At 53.7% G+C, this 18,771-nt stretch overlaps 1 protein-coding gene across 1 annotated transcript; it reads right to left on the reverse strand.

Moving 5' to 3' along the window:
• Positions 1-144: 144 nt before the first annotated feature.
• ARRB2 (arrestin beta 2) lies at positions 145-18,554 on the reverse strand. Its single transcript, XM_081884880.1, has 15 exons — positions 18,402-18,554; positions 15,815-15,845; positions 13,403-13,463; positions 12,548-12,592; positions 8,611-8,807; positions 8,138-8,197; positions 7,878-7,945; positions 7,088-7,223; positions 5,529-5,613; positions 5,268-5,340; positions 4,432-4,569; positions 3,191-3,274; positions 2,359-2,441; positions 2,172-2,226; positions 145-1,146 (listed from the first exon to the last, which is right to left on the reverse strand). Exons 1-15 carry the CDS (start codon positions 18,422-18,424, stop codon positions 1,050-1,052), a joined length of 1,236 nt encoding a protein of 411 aa, XP_081741006.1. The 5' UTR covers positions 18,425-18,554; the 3' UTR covers positions 145-1,049.
• Positions 18,555-18,771: the final 217 nt, after the last annotated feature.

Below are 18,771 nucleotides of genomic sequence, written 5' to 3' on the forward strand. Positions count from 1 at the left end.
TGCAGCAAAAGTGGGGAGTCCTTGCTGCAGATCTGAGAATCTCTGGGAGGGGGGCTGCTATTTTCACAGGAGCCCCCTTTCCACTTCTCCCACACCCTCTCCCCGGTTTTAATGCTCAAACCACTTAATAAAAACTTCCAGACATCTGTTAACCGTTTTTTAATTTTCATTTGTTGCTCTCTGCTCAGACAATGTAGGAAACAATAATGGCCTTTTTAAAACTTCTTTTTACACGCATTGCCTGCCCTGCACCTGTTTGTACAGGGGGGCAGCCCTGCAAGGGTTTTTTTTGGGGGGGGGCGACTGGGCACAAAGCACAGAGACGTTGGCACACACCTGCCCCCTTCGGCATTTGGGGGCATGGGGAGGGGTCCCCAATCCCAGGCAGACGGGCTCAGCTCACACCCCCTTGGCCAGCAGAGGCACATCTCGGGGGGGGGGGCTTTTTTGAAAAAGAGAAGGGGGGGGGGAGACAGACAGAAGGGGCCTCCCAGCCCCCATTGATTTTTTTAAAAGGGAAAGAGGAGAGAGTTCAACTGACCAATTGTTTTCCCTAACCAGTTAAAACAGCATTTAAAAATAAGACATTTATATAAAGAGCAGGTGGGGAGAGGGGGGGTTGCCCAGAGAGATTAGACACACACAACGTGGTGCTTTTTTGGGGGGGGGGATACGACAGTCAGACGATAATGCCCAATAAATGTTCCAGTGCGTTAGACAAAAATTTGGGAGAGGGGGACGGACGAGGACGGTGGCGTTAAAATCCATCTGTGGAGAAGATACGCAGCAGCAGATAAAGATTAAAAGCTGGGGGGGTGGAGGTGGTGGCCCTCCCCCCTCCATTTTAGTCACATTAAAAGCCCCCCCCAAATACAGCATGAAGACACAAGGCGGGGGGGGGGTGATGGCTCCTATAAGGAAGGAGGGGGGAGTAGAGGATGAGGCGACATTCGTACGGGGTGGGGGCCATTTCTCGGCTCTTTCCTCTCTCTCCGCCCCCCCCCAACTTGGCTGGACCTGTGGGGGCGAGGGGGGGTGTTCCTCCCTCCCTAGCAAAAATGGTCGTCGTCTTCCTTGTCGTCCTTCAGCCCCTTCAGGCGCAGGCGGGCAAAGTCTTCAAACACAATGTCGTCGTCCTGCCCGTAGCTGGGGGGGGGATGGGGGGGGGAAGGAAAGGAGAAAATGGGGGCAGAGTTAGGCTGCTTTGGATATGCACAAAAACGGTGGCTTTTCTTTCCCCTTTGCACCCGTAAAAGATCTGCTTGTTTCCCCGCATTCCTACATCCCATAATTTCCTTGCTCCCCTTTTCTGCAGCAACAACCCTGCCAGGTGGGCTGGGGCTGAAAGGGGGAAACCGGCCCCCTCCAGACCCCCAGCCAAGCAGAGATTCAAACCCGGGGGCTCTGACCACTGCACCACACTGCCACTGGCAGCCCTCTGTACAAGACCCAAAGGTCCAGCTCCTTTCCTGGGGGCCTGGGGCTGGAGGGGGGCCCTTGCAGGTGTCCCCCCTGTGGGTTCTCCTTTCCATGCCCCAACCGCTGACCCAGATTCTCCACTTTTAAACCCCCCACCCCAATTGAACACACTCCCTCCCACCCCTAAAGTGTTAGATGGGCAATGCAGTCACCCCATAGAACTCAAAGGGGGTTTGTGGGCTCCCCCCATATTATCCCTGCCCTATATTAAAAAACAAACCCAAAAAACAATCATTCCAACTTGTGGAATAGAAAATAGAAATTTCAGGGTGCTGTAAGTTCTAGACTAGGACTGGGGAGCCCATTGGGTGACTAGGGCCCCCAAACCTCCCTTGCAGGGTTGTCGTGGGGGGGGATAAAAAGGGGAGGGGGAGAACAAGGCACATCTCCTTGAGCAACTTGGGAGGAAAGGCAGGGTATAAATGCAATAATAAATCATATTATTTGCTTTGTTTTTATTGCGTGTTTTGGGTTTCCATCTTGCATTCTTACCCTGGGAACTGCCCTGAGTTCTACGGATGAAGGGCAGCATGAAAATAAGTACTACTGCTAACTAATTGGGCCAATATATGGGAAATAACTAGGCACACAGAGAGAGAGAGCCCAGCCTGGCTTCCCCCGCCCCCCCCGAGAGCGGGGCCTTATGGGTGCTGGCCTCTGGGCCCCCAGGGAAAGGGTCCGACTTGTCTTACTTGGTTTCGAACTCGATGAGGTTGGTGTCGACGGGGGCGTCCGTCTCGGGGGCGGCTGGAAGGGAAACGGGAGGCGTGAGGTTCCTCTTTCCACCCCGTGAAACTTCTCCCGCCCCCTCCCCATTGATCAAGCGCAGCTGCCTCTGGGGTGGCAGGAGAAGGCAGGCACCCCAATTCAGAGACTCACCGAGCTGAGGCTGCAGGGTGGGCGAGGCCTGGTCGGGCGGCTTGGGGTGCATGAGGACAAAAGGCAGCTCCACGGAAACATCCCTGGGGGGCAGGAGAAGATCGTGAGAAGAGCCTGCCGCTGGATCAGGCCCAAGGGGGCCCGTCTGGCCTGGCAGCCTGGCCTCAAAGGGCCAAATGCCCCCCAGGACCCGGAATGGAGCTGGACTGCCTCTGGACCTGGAAGCTCCATACGGACACACGAAATGGATGAGGCTGGTCCAGTCTCGTGGCTGAACAGGCGCCATATATATATATATATATTCATATTTAGTTATTTAATCATTTTGCACATTGCATCTATACAACTCTTATTTTAATCTTGCACAGACTTCCCGACTTATCTTCCCTTGGCATCCTCCTTCAAATCCTTGGTTTGCTACAACTCCTTGGGGAGATTTTGCAGCCTGCATCTTTGTGAACCCCAAACATTGCACGATCCTTTTCGTTCTCTTCTTTTTAGGTCGATTGGTAACACACACACACCCCTTTTTTTTTTTTACTGTTTCGACTTGTTGACTGTAACTTCTGAAAAAACCCCAGAATCTCCACTTATCTGCAGTGCCAAGTGCCTGTGATTTATTCTAGCCTCGGTATTTGTTTAAAAGTGGGCGAGAGCCGATGCAAAATCTAACCAAATTTAAATGCGCTTGGAGGGAACGCCCTTGTGCTTAACTCTGCTACTAGAGAGCAGGAATTTCTCTTCCAAACATATCTTTGCAACAGATGGGTTGGGATTTTGGGGGGACATGGGACAACGAGAGAAGAGCAACCCACCCGATGTTCATACTTACCCTCCCCGGGACACCACCAGCTTGACCTTGACCCGGTAGGAGACCAGGATGCCCAGGACCTCCTTGTTGGCACCCTCCTTCACACTGCAATGCCAAGGAAAAAGAAATAGGGGGGTCGCTCTGACCTGGAAACACCCCACGGACCCCGCAAGGAACAAGGCCTCCCCTTTTTCCCACGCTCACATTTTTTACCCCTTCTCACCATGCATGAATTCCTCCTGTGCCACATAATAAACCAGCGTTCTCCAAACTTTTTGGGGTCCCTTCCGCCCCCTCAGTGCCATGAACTCAGCCCCAGTGGCCCCTCCCCTCCGAAAAGAATTGTTCAGAACAGCATTTTTTTGCTGGACCCCCTAAAGAAGATTCAGAGCAGCAGCTAATGGCCAAATTGTTCAAAATCCAACTGAAACTAACTATTTTACTTCAAAAAATTTATATACCGCTTGATTGTAAGGGGGAAAGCCTCAGGGTTTTACAAAAAGGATAAAACAATAAAATTGTCGCTAAAATTGCAAAACCACACCACAAGCACCGTTTAAAACCGCAGTGGAATAGACTGAAACTTGTGCAAACTCGTCTCAAGAGGAATGTGTTCAGCAGGCGCCAAAAAGACGACAGTGAAGGCAACTGCGTGGGAGGATGTCAAGAGGCAAAGTGCTGGTGCTGCCACTATTTATTATTAACAAAAATTATTAATATTGTTTATTTATTTATGCCCCACCTTTTCCCCTGAAAGGACTTAAGGGCGGTCAAGTGATCTCGCAGAGAAGCTGGTCCCAAGTTGTTAGAATCACAGCCTCGTCAAATTGGCAGGGACCCCAGTGGTCATCTAGTCCAACCCCCTTTTAAGGGCTTTATAGACTAAGAGTAACACCTGGAACTTGGCCCGGGGGCAAATGGGAAGCCAGCGCAAATCTCTGAGAAGCACAGAAGCTGTATCCCTTCCCGTCAGCAAGTGTGCTGCAGCATCCTGCACCCAGGGCAGCCCCACGGAGAGCCCCTTGCAGTATGGAGAGCAATAAATCCAGCAATCCAGGGGGAAAGCTCTGCAATGTCTGATATTTCCCGCCCCCTTGCCTTTTAACACGCCCCCCCAGGACCCTCCTGCCCCCCCCACCAGGAGTCTGCAACCCCTGTTTGGTCCCTCTGCAATCCTAAGATCCTTCAGCCGCGATTCCTGCACGGCGGGGGGTTGGACTGGATGACCCCTGGGGGTCCCGGCGTTGAATTGCTGGACTCACATGGTGGAGGAGGCCAGGTTGGTGTCTTCGTGCTTGAGCTTCCCGTCCAGCGCCAGGCCCCGCTTCTCCCGGTTGTTGCTCAGCAGCGGCGTCAGGGTGTAGACCTTGCAGAAGGTGGAGCTGGGCGCCACTTGGTCGCTGGCGGAGGAAGCCAGAGAGAGAGGCGTCAAGGTCCCTGCCGGCCCAGCGCGGCCCGCCTGAGTCAGGCTGCTTGTCAGCCCACACAATGCAGAATTATCTGCGCTGACAGGCAGGACCCTCTTGGGGCTCGAACCTGGGAACGGCCTGCAAGGCAGCTGCTCTAACCACTGAGCCCCCACTGCCCTTCCACGAACCCCCATTGCAAGCAGGGCTGCAGGGGACAACGTCAGGCCAGGGCCAAAATAATAATTATTATTTATACCCTGCCCATCTGGCTGAGCCCCCCAGCGACTCTGGGCAGCTCCCAATCGAGAGTTAAAAACAGTACAGCATTCAATAATAAAAACTTCCCTGAACAGGGCTGCCTTCAGATGTCTTTTAAAAATAAGATAGCTGCTTATTTCCTTGACATCTGGTGGGAGGGTGTTCCACAGGGCAGGTGCCACCACCGAGAAGGCCCTCTGTCTGGTTGAGACTCCTGCATTGCAGCAGGCTGGGCTGGATGACCCTTGGGGGTCCCACCCAGTTCTGGGACCTGATCTACAGGAGTCTCCTCCATCGGAGGTTTTAAGCAGAGAAGGGAGTCCCAGGACATTTCCATGCTTGGGGAGACGACGAATTCAAGGCTGAGTTTTCCGAAATCGCCCACCCTGCATCCCCTCGCCCCCACCCCAGTTCCCAGGCCGGAGACTTACTCCTGTTCGATTTGGGCCACGGGGCACTTGTACTGGGCTGTGCTGAAGAGGCAGATGTCCGCGTATTGCCGCACTGCAGGGTCGGGAGGGAGGGAAAGCGTCAGGAGACGTCCGGAGGAAGCCAGGTCCAGGGAGTGCCAAATGGGGTGTGCTGGGGGGGTCCTCAGCTGGCTGCTCGTCCCCCACGCACCCCCTTTTTTCCAAACCAGCAGAACCCCCCAAAATGCTCCCCCCAGCTCCACAGAGACCCCCCTTTCCTACCGGACACCTTGACTTTCTTGACACTTTTGCTGGAGTTGTTTGTGACGTGAACGTTGACGCTGATGGGCTCCCCGTGATAATAAAGCTGGAGGGGGGAGAGAAGGGGGGGTCAGGATACCTGGCCAAGGAAGACACGGCCCACCCTCCCAAGACCCCCTGGGACCTGGCACCTCTCTCTTGCAACGCCCCCCCCAAGCGGCACCGTCCCCCCAATTCATAGCGGGGAGCGTCCACCATGAAGCTGGTGACCCCAGAAGGACAGGGAACCTGCAACCATTGCTGCCAAGAGTCCCACATTCGCAAGAGATCCGTCTCTGGAACTCACTGCCTCTTGACGCCTTTTTTCAGAGCCTCCTAAAAGCTAAAATACTCAGGGGAAAAGATTCTCTTGAACTACTAGACGCCTATTGTATGGAACTTGACAGTCGGACAACAGATACTTTGTTTGGCTACGTATAGTGATATTTGGAATGAGTTTGCAAAGAATGTATTAGGTTTTGAATAACTGCACTTGTACAGTGAGGGGGCAAGTATTTGATCCCCTGCTAAATTTGCCCGTTTGCGCTCTGATGAAGAAATGACCAGCCCATAATTTTAATGGTAGGGTGTTCATCAATCTCTGACTTTTGTCTTCTGGGTTTCCGGGGTTTTTCCTGTTGTTATTCTGTCTCTCACAGCTACAATTAACCTACCAATAAAATTATGGATGCGTCATTTCTTCGTCAGAGGACAAACAGGCAAATTTAGCAGGGGATCAAATACTTTCCCCCCAACCATATCAGAGATACAACATCATTTATTTCAATGTATGGAAATGTACTGATTTTATTTCTGCATCTTCTTTCTCACGTATTTTATTTTTCTCTTTTCTTTTATAAATAAAATTGCTCTAAAATAATAGTAATAATAACACATTACAGTGGTACCTCGGGTTAAGAACTTAATTTGTTCCGGAGGTCCGTTCTTGACCTGAAACTGTTCTTAACCTGAAGCACCACTTTAGCTAATGGGGCCTCCTGCTGTTGCATGGACCATGATTTCTGTTCTCATCCTGAAGCAAAGTTCTTAACCTGAGGTACTATTTATGGGTTAGCGGAGTCTGTAACCTGAAGCGTATGTAACCCGAGGTACCACTGTATTTTTATGCCGCTCTGGGTGGCTTCCAGTAAATTTAAATAATCAAAATTATCAACCATTTTAAAAAGCGTTGATTTGCGCAGACCAGCCTGAGGATACTGGTGTGTGTTTTAATCTACTTTAAGGGCCTTTTCCCTCATTGCAGCAACTTGCAGGTGGGGCATTGGGGGGGGGGCAGCTATTGCTCGGGGGTGGGGGAGACTGGGACTAGACAGGGTCTGCTTTTAAGAAGGCCGGGCGCCAAGGGATTCTCGAGCTGCGGTTCGCACCTTGCAGGGCGTTGAGCCGCGACTCCCGGATTCCTGACTGGTGGTGGATCCCCACCACCAGTGGGGATCCACAGGGTCTCCATCAGAAGCATGTTTCACACCCACCCCGCAAATGCACCTATGTGCATTGCCAAGGCCCCCCCCCAATAATACCTCCTTGTCGAGCGAAGCCTCGAGGTGCAGGGAGCGGTCGGACATCAGGAAGTGGCGGGTGGTCTCGGCCATGGGCTGGGGGCCGGGCTTCTCCGGGGCATATTGCACTTTCCGGATGACCAGGCGGACGGAATTCCTGTGGGTCAGGGAGTGGGGCAAGAAGGGAGAGGGGTTGAAAGAGGAGGAGGCTGCGGCCCAGGACGCCTGGGTTCTCCCCAAGGCAAGTGAGGAGGGGGCAAAGCCCAATTAATCCGTTGCACAAACAGAAGCCCCCCTTTAGGAATCTCAAGGTGGCTCTCTTCCCCACTGCAGCCCCACAACAACCCTGCGAGGTGGGCAAGTCTGAGAGAAGGGGGTCAGGATAATGGGCAGTATATAAATCGAGCAAAGAAATAAATAGCAAAGGATTAAATACGGAATTGGGCCAAACGCTTCTCCCTTCTACGACAAAGGTGTTTTCTGGCCTGAACTGGATGTGCTGCCAGGGATCCGAACCCGGAGCCCGCCATGGGCAAAGCAGGCGGAAAAGGGGGCAAGGGGCTCCACAGGAAATGACACAGCCTTGTCCACCTGCCCCACAACCTTCCCTTCCTGCATTGAAGGGGGTTGGGCTGGATGACCCCTGGGGGTCCCCTTGTAACTCTTTCATTCTAGGAAACTCCCAGAGGTTTGGCAGGGAAGACTGGGCCGCGTAGCACCCAAAATAACAAGAAATCTGTTTTGTTTTTTGCAATTTCTCAGCCAAAGGATTTGTCTGCCCGTGAAGAACAGCCCTGCGAAGCTGGCTCACCTTTTGTGAATCTTCTCATCTTGAATTTTGGCACAAAAAGCCCGGATCTCAAAATCGACGCCGCAAGCCTGGAGGAGGGGGAAAGAGGGGGATCGGGGCCCTTAGTGACACTGGTGGTCCTGTCCCGTTCCCCCCCCCCCCCAAGCTGCCCCATAAGCAGCTCTGCCCCATATGCTGCTTTCAGGGCAGAATCCACACAGTTCCATCCTTCCCCCCCAAACCCCCCAAATCTGCCCCCATCCCTTCAGAACCCCCCCTACCTTTCCTGTGTCCTCTGGACCCGGCTGCAGCGTCACAGAGCAGGGCAGGTTCTGGGGGATCTGTGGGGTGCAGAAAGAAATAGAGCAGTGCAAAAGTTTCCCCCCTCAACTCCAACTTTGGGGCCACCAACATGGCCCCCACCCCAAGGACTTCTCCTCCGAGTCCCTGATCCCCCCCCCCGCTTTCCTCCCTTGCCACTTTTCCACCCCATGGTAACAGCCCTGCGGAACTCCCTGCCACTGGAAATGCAGCAGGCGCCTTCCGCGCCAACTTTCAAAGCTGGGGGTTGGGCTAGATGTCCCTTGGGTTCCCCTCCAACCTGACAGCCCTTTGATTCTGTGACAGGGGATGGAAAGGAAACCACAGAGCCATGGAACTGCAGAGTTGGAAGGGGGGACCCCCAAAGGGCATCTAGCCCAACCCCCTGCACTGCAGGAGTTTTGGGGGTGCAAAGGCTTGGTCCCTCTCTTACTATGAAGCTGAAGGGGTGGGCGTTGGCCCCCAGTTTCCGCAGCAGCCGCTCCTGCAGGCGGGTGAGGGGCTCGGCGGTCTCCTCGGGGGGCGGGAAGGCCTGCCAGGAGGCCAGGAAGAGGTCCTTGCGGAAGGAGAGGCCCAGGACGTCCAGGTCCTCGCGGCCGTAGCGGAAGGCGCAGGTTAGCGTCACAAAGACTGCGGGGGAAGAAGGGGGAGAGGGTCAGGCCCCCCAGGTCCCACAGCGCAGGAGCCAAAGGGGAGGACAAGCACAGAAGAGGGGAACGGGAAACAGGAAACTGTTCTCCCCCCCCCCACAAAGATGCAACCCAGGCATTTAGGATTTTGCGGTTTTGCAGAAAGCAAGGGCTTCGCCACTTCTGCTTGGTGACGGAAATCAGGGGGCGATTCCGCCGTGACCAACGTAACATCTGCAAGCTCCCCGGCACGTAATGTTTTGGTTTCTTCCAAGCTCGTGTTTTTTTGAACTCCAGGGGACCTCTTTGCGTGCAGACAGACTTCTCTGCAAAAATGACTAAAAAGCTGTCATTTAACTGCTTTTCTTGCAATTAAAAGGTGTGTTTGACAAGATGTGACTGTGACAAAGGTTCTGCAACCTCAAGAATTGACCTGCAACTTGGATAATGGTTTTCCCTAAAAGTTTTATTTATTATTTCAAACTTCCTAAGAGCTATCAGATGCCCGACACTGATAGTATGGTCCAAACTGCAGGCCTAATGCTTATTAAATTCTCAGGGAAGGAATTATGACAGTCCTAAAAGGAGGTTTCAAATGACACACCCTCTTCTGATGTTACGCTGGTCACAAGAAATGCTGAATGTACGAAACCTTTCAGGTAACATCTCACCCCGTTACCTTAATGCTAAGAACCTCAAAGAAGAGGGGAAAACCGTACCTTTTCCTTTTCCTTTGCTATGGGGAGGGGGAGGTGTGCGTGACCAACGTAACATGCTCAAGCAACGCAATTTTCCTTGCCCTCCAGGCATCTGATTTCTGCCCCTAGCATGGCACTTCTTATCAGTTCCCCAGAGGAGGAAGCAAAACTATCAGTACAATCCAGGGTCCTTAACCTACTGTCTGTTTTCTCTGGCAAGGTCTTGGGCGGAAATTAGAGAAATTCTGAGTCATCTTCCTTTCACACTCCCAGCTGCTCTAATCTTGCGCAGAATGACTGATAATCAAACTGTGAACTGAATTATCTTCAGGATAGTATAGAGACCACTTGTGAACAGGAAAAATGGGTTTGTAGGTTGACCGTTTCCCCACAGAATTACCCAGATAAGTTTCCTTTGCTGCTCCCGCCCTCCTCAAATGATCAGACACTGAGCAATCTGGAGCATCTTAAGGACTGGAGACAGAAAAACCAGGCAAAGGGCCTTCTCGGTAGTGGCACCCTTCAAATGTCAAGGAAATAAACAACTATCTGACTTTTAGAAGACATCTGAAGGCAGCCCTGTTTAGGGAAGTTTTTAATGTCTGATGTTTTATCGCATTATTATTATTATTATCACTAATTCTGTTGGGGGCCACCCAGAGTGGCTGGGGAAACCCAGCCAGATGGGCGGGTATAAATAATAAATTATTATTATATATTATTATTATAAAAAGAGAGAGAGTGAGACTCATTTCCAGGCATAAATGTAAAGTTTAGACCTGCTTTTACTTCCTGGATTAGCCCTGCTGGGCTTCCCTCAAGCCCCAAACAGCTGCCAACTTCACTGGCGCCAGGAACAGGAAAAATCTCTTCTCTGAGAGCAGGAGAACAATACTTCTGTTCTCTAGGCTGCCGGTTTTAACTTTTTCTCTCTGAACAGGCTTCCCTGAGCTTGGCGGGGAGCGCGAAAATTAGACAAATCTTCACCCACTTGAATACCATCTTCAGACGGCACAATTGGGATTTTGGGAACTCAAAGGGCCTTGCTTGCAAAAACGACTTAAAATGGCACAGACGAGTCTCCTGCAACTATCTCTCTGTAGAAATTACGTAATGTGGCAGAACTCTGGAACTGCCTGCCTATTGAGATTGGCCTTCAGCTGAACTCTTTCTGGCGCCCAACAAAAGCAGTTTCCTTTAGAAAGTCGACGCAAGTTTTAACCTGCATCCAGACTTTTGCCATTTCGACATTTCAAATGTTTTAAATTATTGCTGTTCATTTTTCCCATCAATAATTTATTTTCAGAGGATAATATTCCCTGGAACGACATACCTACTATATGAGATTTGGCAACGTGATTAGATTTTCTGTGCCCTTACTAGGGCCGAATGACAGATCTTGATGCATTGCGAAGATGTAAGCCGGGCAGATGGGCAAGGTATGAATAATAAAATTATTATCATTATCATTAATGTATGGCTCCAATTAATCAATAGATTGAAGATCTGACCATCCCTGCCGTCAATGAGCAGATTGCTTAGAGATGAGATTTGGTACTCTTTTGTAAAAATACAGTAGGTTAAAAAGTGTATTAGAAATAACTGTTTGGATAACATCTCTATTAGGTAAGTATATATGTAATTGTTAACTGATATAGTGATATACCGCACCCTGAAATAAATAATAACAAGTTATTTTCCATTTTTATTTTTCTAAACCGCTTTGAGTTTCTTTTTCTACACACAAGCAGGTCCCAGAGTACTGTTGTGGTGCAGCCGTTGGGGCGTTGGGACTGGGACCTGGGAGAGACGTGGGTTCAAATCCTCCCACCTGGTCACGAATGAAGCTCCCTGGGCATGATCCGGGAGAGGCGGCAGGGGCTGCCTCTGAGCCTGGCCTCCCTCACAGAGCTGTCGTGGGGATTCCCTGAGGACTAGGACCTGGGAGGAACCAGGGTTCAAATCCCCACTCGGCTTGCTGGCTGTGACTTCAATAAATAACAATAATAAATTGTTATTTGTATCCCACCCTCCCCAGCCAAAGCTGGGCTCAAAGCGGCTAGCAACAAGTAAAAATGAGGATTGGTTTGAGAAGATACTGAATTAGAATCATAGAATCATAGAGTTGGAAGAGACCACAAGGGCCATCGAGTCCAACCCCCTGCCAAGCAGGAAACACCATCAGAGCACTCCTGACATATGGTTGTCAAGCCTCTGCTTAAAGACCTCCAAAGAAGGAGACTCCACCACACTCCTTGGCAGCAAATTCCACTGTCAAACAGCTCTTACTGTCATTACCATTACTTGGTAAAAAATATTTAAATAAATATATATTTTTTAAAGAAACAAGTAAAAATAGCACAGTGTACATAAAATCACACAGTAAATAAATTAAAATACATTCTAAAGTCAGTTCAGAATCAAATTAATGGCAACCATTGGGCTAGAGTTCTGTGAGGATTACCAAAGGCTGTGCCCTGGCCAAAGGCCTGGTGGAACAGCTCCGTCTTGCAGGCCCTGCGGAAAGATGTCAAGTCCCGCAGGGCCCTAGTCTCTTGGGACAGAGCGTTCCACCAGATCGGGGCCACAGCCGAAAAAGCCCTGGCTCTAGTTGAGGCCAGCCTAACTTCTCTGTGGCCTGGGACCTTCAGGATGTTTTTATTTGAAGACCATAAGTTTCTCTGTGGGGCATACCAGGAGAGGCGGTCCCGTAGGTACGAGGGTCCAGGCTCTGAAGGTTAAAACCAGCACCTTAAACCTGATCCTGTACTCCACCGGGAGCCAGTGGAGACCTAGCCTACCTTTCAAGATAGTTGTGAGGACTGGATGGTGGGGGGAGAGAGAGAACCACGCAAGTCACCTTGAGCTCCTTGGAGGAAAAGGTGAGATTCCTGCCTTGAAGGGGCTGGAGTAGATGACCCCTGGGGGACCCTTCCAATTCTATGATTCTACAAAATGCACAATAAATAAATAAAGGCAAACAAGCAGAAATCAGTGTCCCCAAAATTCAAGCACCTGCCCCTCTCCTTGCCCCCCGACTTACCCTTCCGGTCCTTGAGGTATTCGGGGTCCACCAGAACGACACCATCTAAGGGGGCAGAAAAGAAACGGGGGGGTGAGGGGGGGAATGCAAACCTCCTTGCGCAGAGTATTAAGTCGTTCCTGTTATTCTTCTTCCTTATTGATAAGTTTATTGTTTATATTGGGGGGTGTTTTAAAAATAAAGCAGTGTGTAAATTTCATGGAATAAACAAAATGAAACCAATAAAGTTAAGATACAAAAAGCTAAAAGCTGATTCATAACCTATGCAATTTTCAGTGTGTTTGTGGGGCAGGTCTTGTTTTGTTTCTGTATTCGTTTCAAAGCACATTTGGGGTTTTGGTCTTGTGATTTTGTGCTGTGAACTGCGCTAAGATCTACAGGTGAAGGGAAGTATCCGAATTTATTAAGGTATACCTCTGTCTATGATCGGCTATCACTGTCAAAAAATGTAATCAAACTCTAACAGAACTGCAAGAATATTTGAAAGTCGTGCCTATTAAAATACAGTACATGTAATTAAAAACAGCAGCAGCACAGTGCTATTAAAGCCCTTTGCTTTAAAAAAGACCCGGGTTCAAATGCTCCGACTTGGAAGCTGTGACCCCCCCCCCGGGGGGGGGGACCTCAGGGACCAGGAGCTGCCTTCCTGCAGTCTTGAGCTCCTTGCAGGAAAATAAAGTGGTCTAAAAGTGCAGTTTTTAGAAAGGCAATGTCCCCTGAATGGAGCCGGGGGGGGGAGACTTTGATGGACCCCAAATAAATTGGAAGGGCCCACCCCATAACTCACTTTCCTCTTCTCCCCCCTTGCACCCCCGACTGCCCCAGGGGCTCTCCCCCCCTCTGCCCCCTACTCACCTACGGGGTCCACTCTGTCCAGGTGGTCGACAAAGTCCCTCTTGCCCAGGTAGACGGTGAGCTGGAGGGAGGAGAGGCAGACCCCCATTAGGTGGAGACGAGAGGGGACACTCCCTCCAGGGGGGGCATCTCTAGGGAAACAGCCCCTCCCCCAATCCAACATGGCCCTTGGGAGCCCCACCTGACTCTACAATTCCCGGATTCCCTGGGGATTTTTCAGCAGAGGTCGGGGGGGGGGGCATCTGTCAGGGATCCTTGTCGCGGCTCCTGCATGCCAGGGAGTTGGGCTGCGTCACACCTGGGGGGCCCTTCCTGACCTACGGCTCTCCGATTCTTTATCTGTGGCACAGATAAGGGTCATAGGACACTGGAAATACCCCAAATCTTGTGAAATCAAGTGTCTGCCCCCCCTCACACAGCCAAGGCTGCCCCCCCCGACCTGGAACTGCCCCCCCTTAAGCTTCCAGCCCCACCATCCTCCCCCCAGACCAAAATCCATAATCTGCAAGTGGCTTTTGGGGGGAGGAAGCTGCAAGGAAGGACCCCCCCCCATCGCCATCCGCCAAAGAGCCCCACCTGGCTACTGAGCTGCTTCCAATAAACCTGCACCCCCCGAGGAGGCACCTCGCACCAGATCCGGTCCAGCTCCAGGGGCTCCATCCTGCCCTCCCCACGTCCTCCGTTGGTCCCAGCTGCCCCCCTTCACTTCCCCCCCAGCCCCAAACGCTGTTTGGCCTGCAGCGCTTTCTGGCTGCCCTACCCTGCCAGGAGTCTGCGTTGTGGGTTGCCCCCCAGGGAGGGAGGGAGGGGGCAGCATCACCACGGAGATGCCGGGAGTCAACAAAGCGCGTTGGAGGCTTGGGAGGGACCCCAGGGGACATCTAGCCCAACCCCCTGAAACACTGCAAGAACAGCCAGAGGATCCCTGGCAGAGGGGCAGCCGGGCCTCTGCTTAAGCACCTCCGGGGAAGGGACCCCCCAGCGGTCATCTAGCCCAACCCCCTAATAAACCGGGAGAGAGAAAGGGGGCAATAAGGGGGGGGAGAGAGAAAGAGAGATGGAGATAGATAGAGAGAGAGAGAGATAGAGAGAGGAAGGAAGGAAGGAAGGAAGGAAGGAAGGAAGGAAGGAAGGAAGGAAGGAAGGAAATATATGTTTGCCTGCCTCCATCCTTGCCTCTCAGCTGCCTTGCCCAAGATTCAGGATTCCAGGCTGGTGCTTTGAAAGCAGGGCTGGCAGCCCCACGCACCAGGTTCCTCGCTGCCCCCACCCCAAACAAAAGCCCCCCCCCCGCTGCACCAACAGTGGTTTTCTCAACCCCTCAAGACCACCCCCCACAACCAGCTCAAAAATTGAATTTTCCAGTTCCTCACCTCTGCGCCCTCCCTGCAAAGCGCAGGAGCCCAACTCTCCTCCTTCAGCCCCCCTGTAAAGCCAGCCCCCCCATCTGCACACCTCCCCCCCTTCCCACACCCCATCAGCAAGAAGAGAGATCTCTTTTGGCAGGGGTGAGGCGGGGGATGTTCTTGTGCAACTAAGTTTATAAAATCAATTTATAAAGAATGCAAAATTATGCATGGCATGAAGAAACCGGGCAGAGAAAATTCCCCCCTATGACATGCAAGGAAGCTGAATGTTGGAAGACGCAGGAGAGAGAAAAGTCCTTCTTCATTCAGAGTTGAATTGCGGAACTCCTTGCCACAGGAGGCAGCAATAGCCCACCAACCTGGATGAATTTTAAAAAATCATGGCGGCGGCTAGTGGATGGACCTCAAACACGATGGAATATGCAAAAGCTCTGCTTTCGGAGGCAGCAAACTGGAAACCCCAAGAGGGGAGAAGCTGCTCCCAAATTCAAATCCTGGATGTGTGTGTTTTGCATCTGGTTGGCCACTGCGAGAAGAGGGTGCTGGGCGGGGTGGGCCTGATCCACCAGCCAGACCCTAACGCAAGAGATCCCTTTTGCTGGACGTGGTGGGGAGAGGGGCCACCCACAAAGAGCGAGGGGGGGTGTTTATTGGGCGACTGACAGGTGGGGGGGAGAAGCAGAGTGCAATTCAGAAGGGAGCAAGAGAGAGGCAGCGGCAGGCGGGACTCAGTTCCTGGTTCGAGAGTCGCTTGCCTGTTGGGGAGGAAGGAAGCTGGGAGGGGGAGGGCGGCTGACAGGAAACCCACAGAGAGAGAGATGGCGAGGGGGGGGGAGAGGAGGCCACATGAATAAACCGTTAAACGTGCCTTTTTGGCCCAGGCACCAAGCTCAGAGCGGAGGAATTGGGCTTGGCTGGATTTTGCAGGAAATACTACTGCTAATATTATTGTTGTTGTTATTATTATTATTATTATTTGTACAGCACCCATCGGACTGGGAAGGGGGTGTTTGGAGGAGAAGCCGGGTGAAAGGGGGTCACTTACTTTGCAATTGGGGCTGGACTTCTTGAAAACCCTGTTTTCAACAGAAGAGGGAGAAAGAGAACAAGGCAGTTAGGATAAGTGGGGCCCGTGCAGCATCTCCCCCCACCCTACAAGTGGGACACCCCCCCAAAAAAGAAACACCGTCCCTCCCTCACCCCCTTCTCCTCTCCCCACCGTTAAATTATCCTCTCCCCACCGTTAAATTATCCTCTCTCCCCCAGGAACAGAAATCCACCACCAGCAGGGCTTAGTACAATGTGTTGCCGTGGGAACCGCATCAGGACCAGGTGCCTGAGGGTTGCCGCAGCAACGGGAGCAGCTGTCACCCTGTTGTCAAGGGGTTGGGTGGGGAGGGCAAACTCTGCTGGGGAACCTCTTTTCCAGCCTGGGCATGGCGGGGGGGGGGGGGCGGGGTCCAGCCCAGCAGAGACAGAGGCTGTCGCTGGGGGTCCTGCCAGCTCTGTTCTGCCCACACGGGCTGGCAGCTGCTGCTCTGTGGACGGACCCAGGCCAGGAGTCTCCCCCAGCCTGGAAATGCCATCTGCAGGATTTGAACCTGGAGCCACTGATCTCACAAATTGCAGCCCCCATGAGCCCCATCTGAAAGAGTAATAATAATAGACCAGCCGTCTCTTTCCTTGCCCCCCAATCCAAACTTTTGGCACAAGCGCTCTGAGACCTTAAAAGGAACTGGATGGGGATGCAGGAGAATTTCAGAACACGCTGCACTTCTTCCAAATATCCTGTTCTCCTGGGGGAGGGAAAGGGGGTGGGGGAACAGGCTCTCAGGCCCCTCCCCAGAACCGTCTCCTCAGAAAAGGCCTCGGAATCTAGACTTGGAAGGGACCCTGTGGGGTCATCCAGCCTCACCCCGTGAAATGCCTTGCCCAACACGGGACTCGAACTCACAACCCTGAGACGAAGAGCTCTACTACCTGTGCTCTCCTTCACTGGAAGTTTGTAAGCAGAGGTGGGGCAGCCGCCTGCTGCGGATCCCTGCATTGCAAGGCGTTGGGGGGGTCCCTTCCAGCTCTGCAGCTACAGGGCTCCCCCTTATAAACACACCTCCCTCCCTCCCTGCCCGATAGAAGCCCAATGGAGGATTCATCAGGGCAGGAAAACCGGGGAGGCAGAGAGACCTGCCATCTGCCCCTCCTTTCTCAGAGGTTCAAGGGGGGCTGGCCATCACCGCAGGGAGCGGGGCTGCATCCTATTGCATCTTGGTGCAGAAACCTCCGTCCTGGGCTGTCTCAAGGGGGGGGGGCTGGCAGAGCGGAAGCAGAGCTGTCCAGAGGGACGGCGGGTGCGGAGCAGAAAAAGTTATTGACACCCTCTTCCAAATGTCACCCTGCAGATGACTTCCTGTTTTTGTGCAGAGATGGGGAGGCGAGAAACCGCTTCCTTATAAATGGGCTGTTTTCATTCTCCCCCCCCCCCTGCAAAGCGCCCTCTCCCTCAGCGCAGCGCTGGAAAATCATCCCCTGGGGGGGCTTTGTGTCTGGAAGCGAGTTGAGGAAAGCAGGCATAGTGGTTAGAGTTCAGACCTGGGTTCGATTACCGCCCCCCACCTAAGGAGCCTGGGGTGCTGCGCCCGCCTTGCAGGGCTGCCGTGGGGCTGGAAAGGGGGTGAGGGCCCTGGAGGGAGCAGGGTTCCAGTCCTCCCACTTGGCCATCACAAAGGGGGCAGCTCCCAGCGCAGGGGAATAACCACCCTGGCCGGGTCCGGCCCCCTCTCAGCTCCGGGTCCAGAGGCCAGGGTGAGTGTGTGTGTGTGTTTGTGTGTGTTGTGTGTACACAGGCGGACGTGGCCGGCCCTCCCTCTCCCCCCACAACATCTGGGGCTCTGGTGCCAACTGCCGCCTGGCTCTGGGAAGAGGTTAATAGCCAACTAATAAAAGTAAATAACGGAGAGGAGAGAGGGAGGGAGAAGGAACTTCTCTTTTCTGCCCCACCCAAGTCAAAGGGGGGGGGAGAAAGGACACCCCCTCAAGAAGCATTGGGAAGAGACATGCCAGCTGGCAGGAGTCTGGGCGGGAAAGGGGGTCCCCCCCCCGGGGAAATGGCAGGAAAGCCTTTGGGTGCTGGGGCAGCTGCCAGCCCCCCCCCGCCTGGCCCCCTCATGCCCCCTCGCTCAGACACGGCAGCCCCCCAGGAGGACAGGGCCCCCCTCTTTGCAGCCAAGTCCACCCGTCGCCCCATAAAAGATCCCCCAGCCCTCCTGCGCAATCTGGGACCCGGACGCCTGGGTCCGCGGTGGGAGCAGGGGCTCCAGCACGAAGCCAGGACGCCTGGGTTCTCCAGATGGGTGGGGTGGGGAGAGAAGTCTTGAAGAGGCGCTCGGACGCCTGGGTCCCTTGGTCAGGGGACGGAGAGGGGAGCCCGAGTCCCGGGGAGGGGGGAGTCCGGGACCACTGGCCCCTCCGGGGGGGTCTCGGACTCCTGGGTCCCTTGGCGGGAGGGGGCGCCTGGGCTGCCCCTGAGCGCGCCGCGGGGGGCTGCTGGCCAGCCCGGACTCCTGGGTTCCCTTCCGAGCAGGCGCTGCGTGGGGGGGGGCGGGGGGCGCCCGGACGCCGGGGTCCCTTCCTACCTGGTTCCCGCCTTCTCCCCCATGCCGCTCGCCTTCCTCCTCCTCCTCCTCCTCCTCCTCTAGTGCTCCGGCCCCGAGTCCGGGCTGCAGGGCGGAGCGGACCACAGTGAAGCCATGGCTGGCCTCCGGGCCGCGGTCACGTGGGCGCCTCGGCAGCCAATCCCAGGGCCGGCCGGGGAGGCGGGGCGGGAGGGGCGACGTCAGCGGCGCCGCGGGAGGGGGAGGCGGGGCGGGAGCGCGCCCCCGAGCATGTGCAGAGCGCCGCCCTCGGCACGCGCCCCGAGGCTCCGGCGGCGGTTTCGCGGAGCCCCTCCCCGGCGGGCGTTTCCAGGCCCCCCCCGGCGCTTCCCGGCATGCCTCTCTCTCTCTC

This window comes from Podarcis melisellensis (assembly GCF_964234715.1).
Source record: "Podarcis melisellensis genome assembly, chromosome: 13".
In the NCBI taxonomy this organism is placed as follows: Eukaryota; Metazoa; Chordata; class Lepidosauria; order Squamata; family Lacertidae; genus Podarcis; species Podarcis melisellensis.

Bases quoted from the DNA above. Each gene is read 5' to 3' on its own strand.
- ARRB2 (XM_081884880.1), bottom strand. From the start codon at position 18,424: ATGGGGGAGAAGGCGGGAACCAG. The intron at 12,593-13,402 runs GTGAGTAGGGGG...CTGCCCCCTTAG, and splicing joins GGACAGAGTGGACCCCGTAG to ATGGTGTCGTTCTGGTGGAC. The intron at 2,227-2,358 runs GTGAGTCTCTGA...TTTCCCTTCCAG, and splicing joins CACCCTGCAGCCTCAGCTCG to CCGCCCCCGAGACGGACGCC.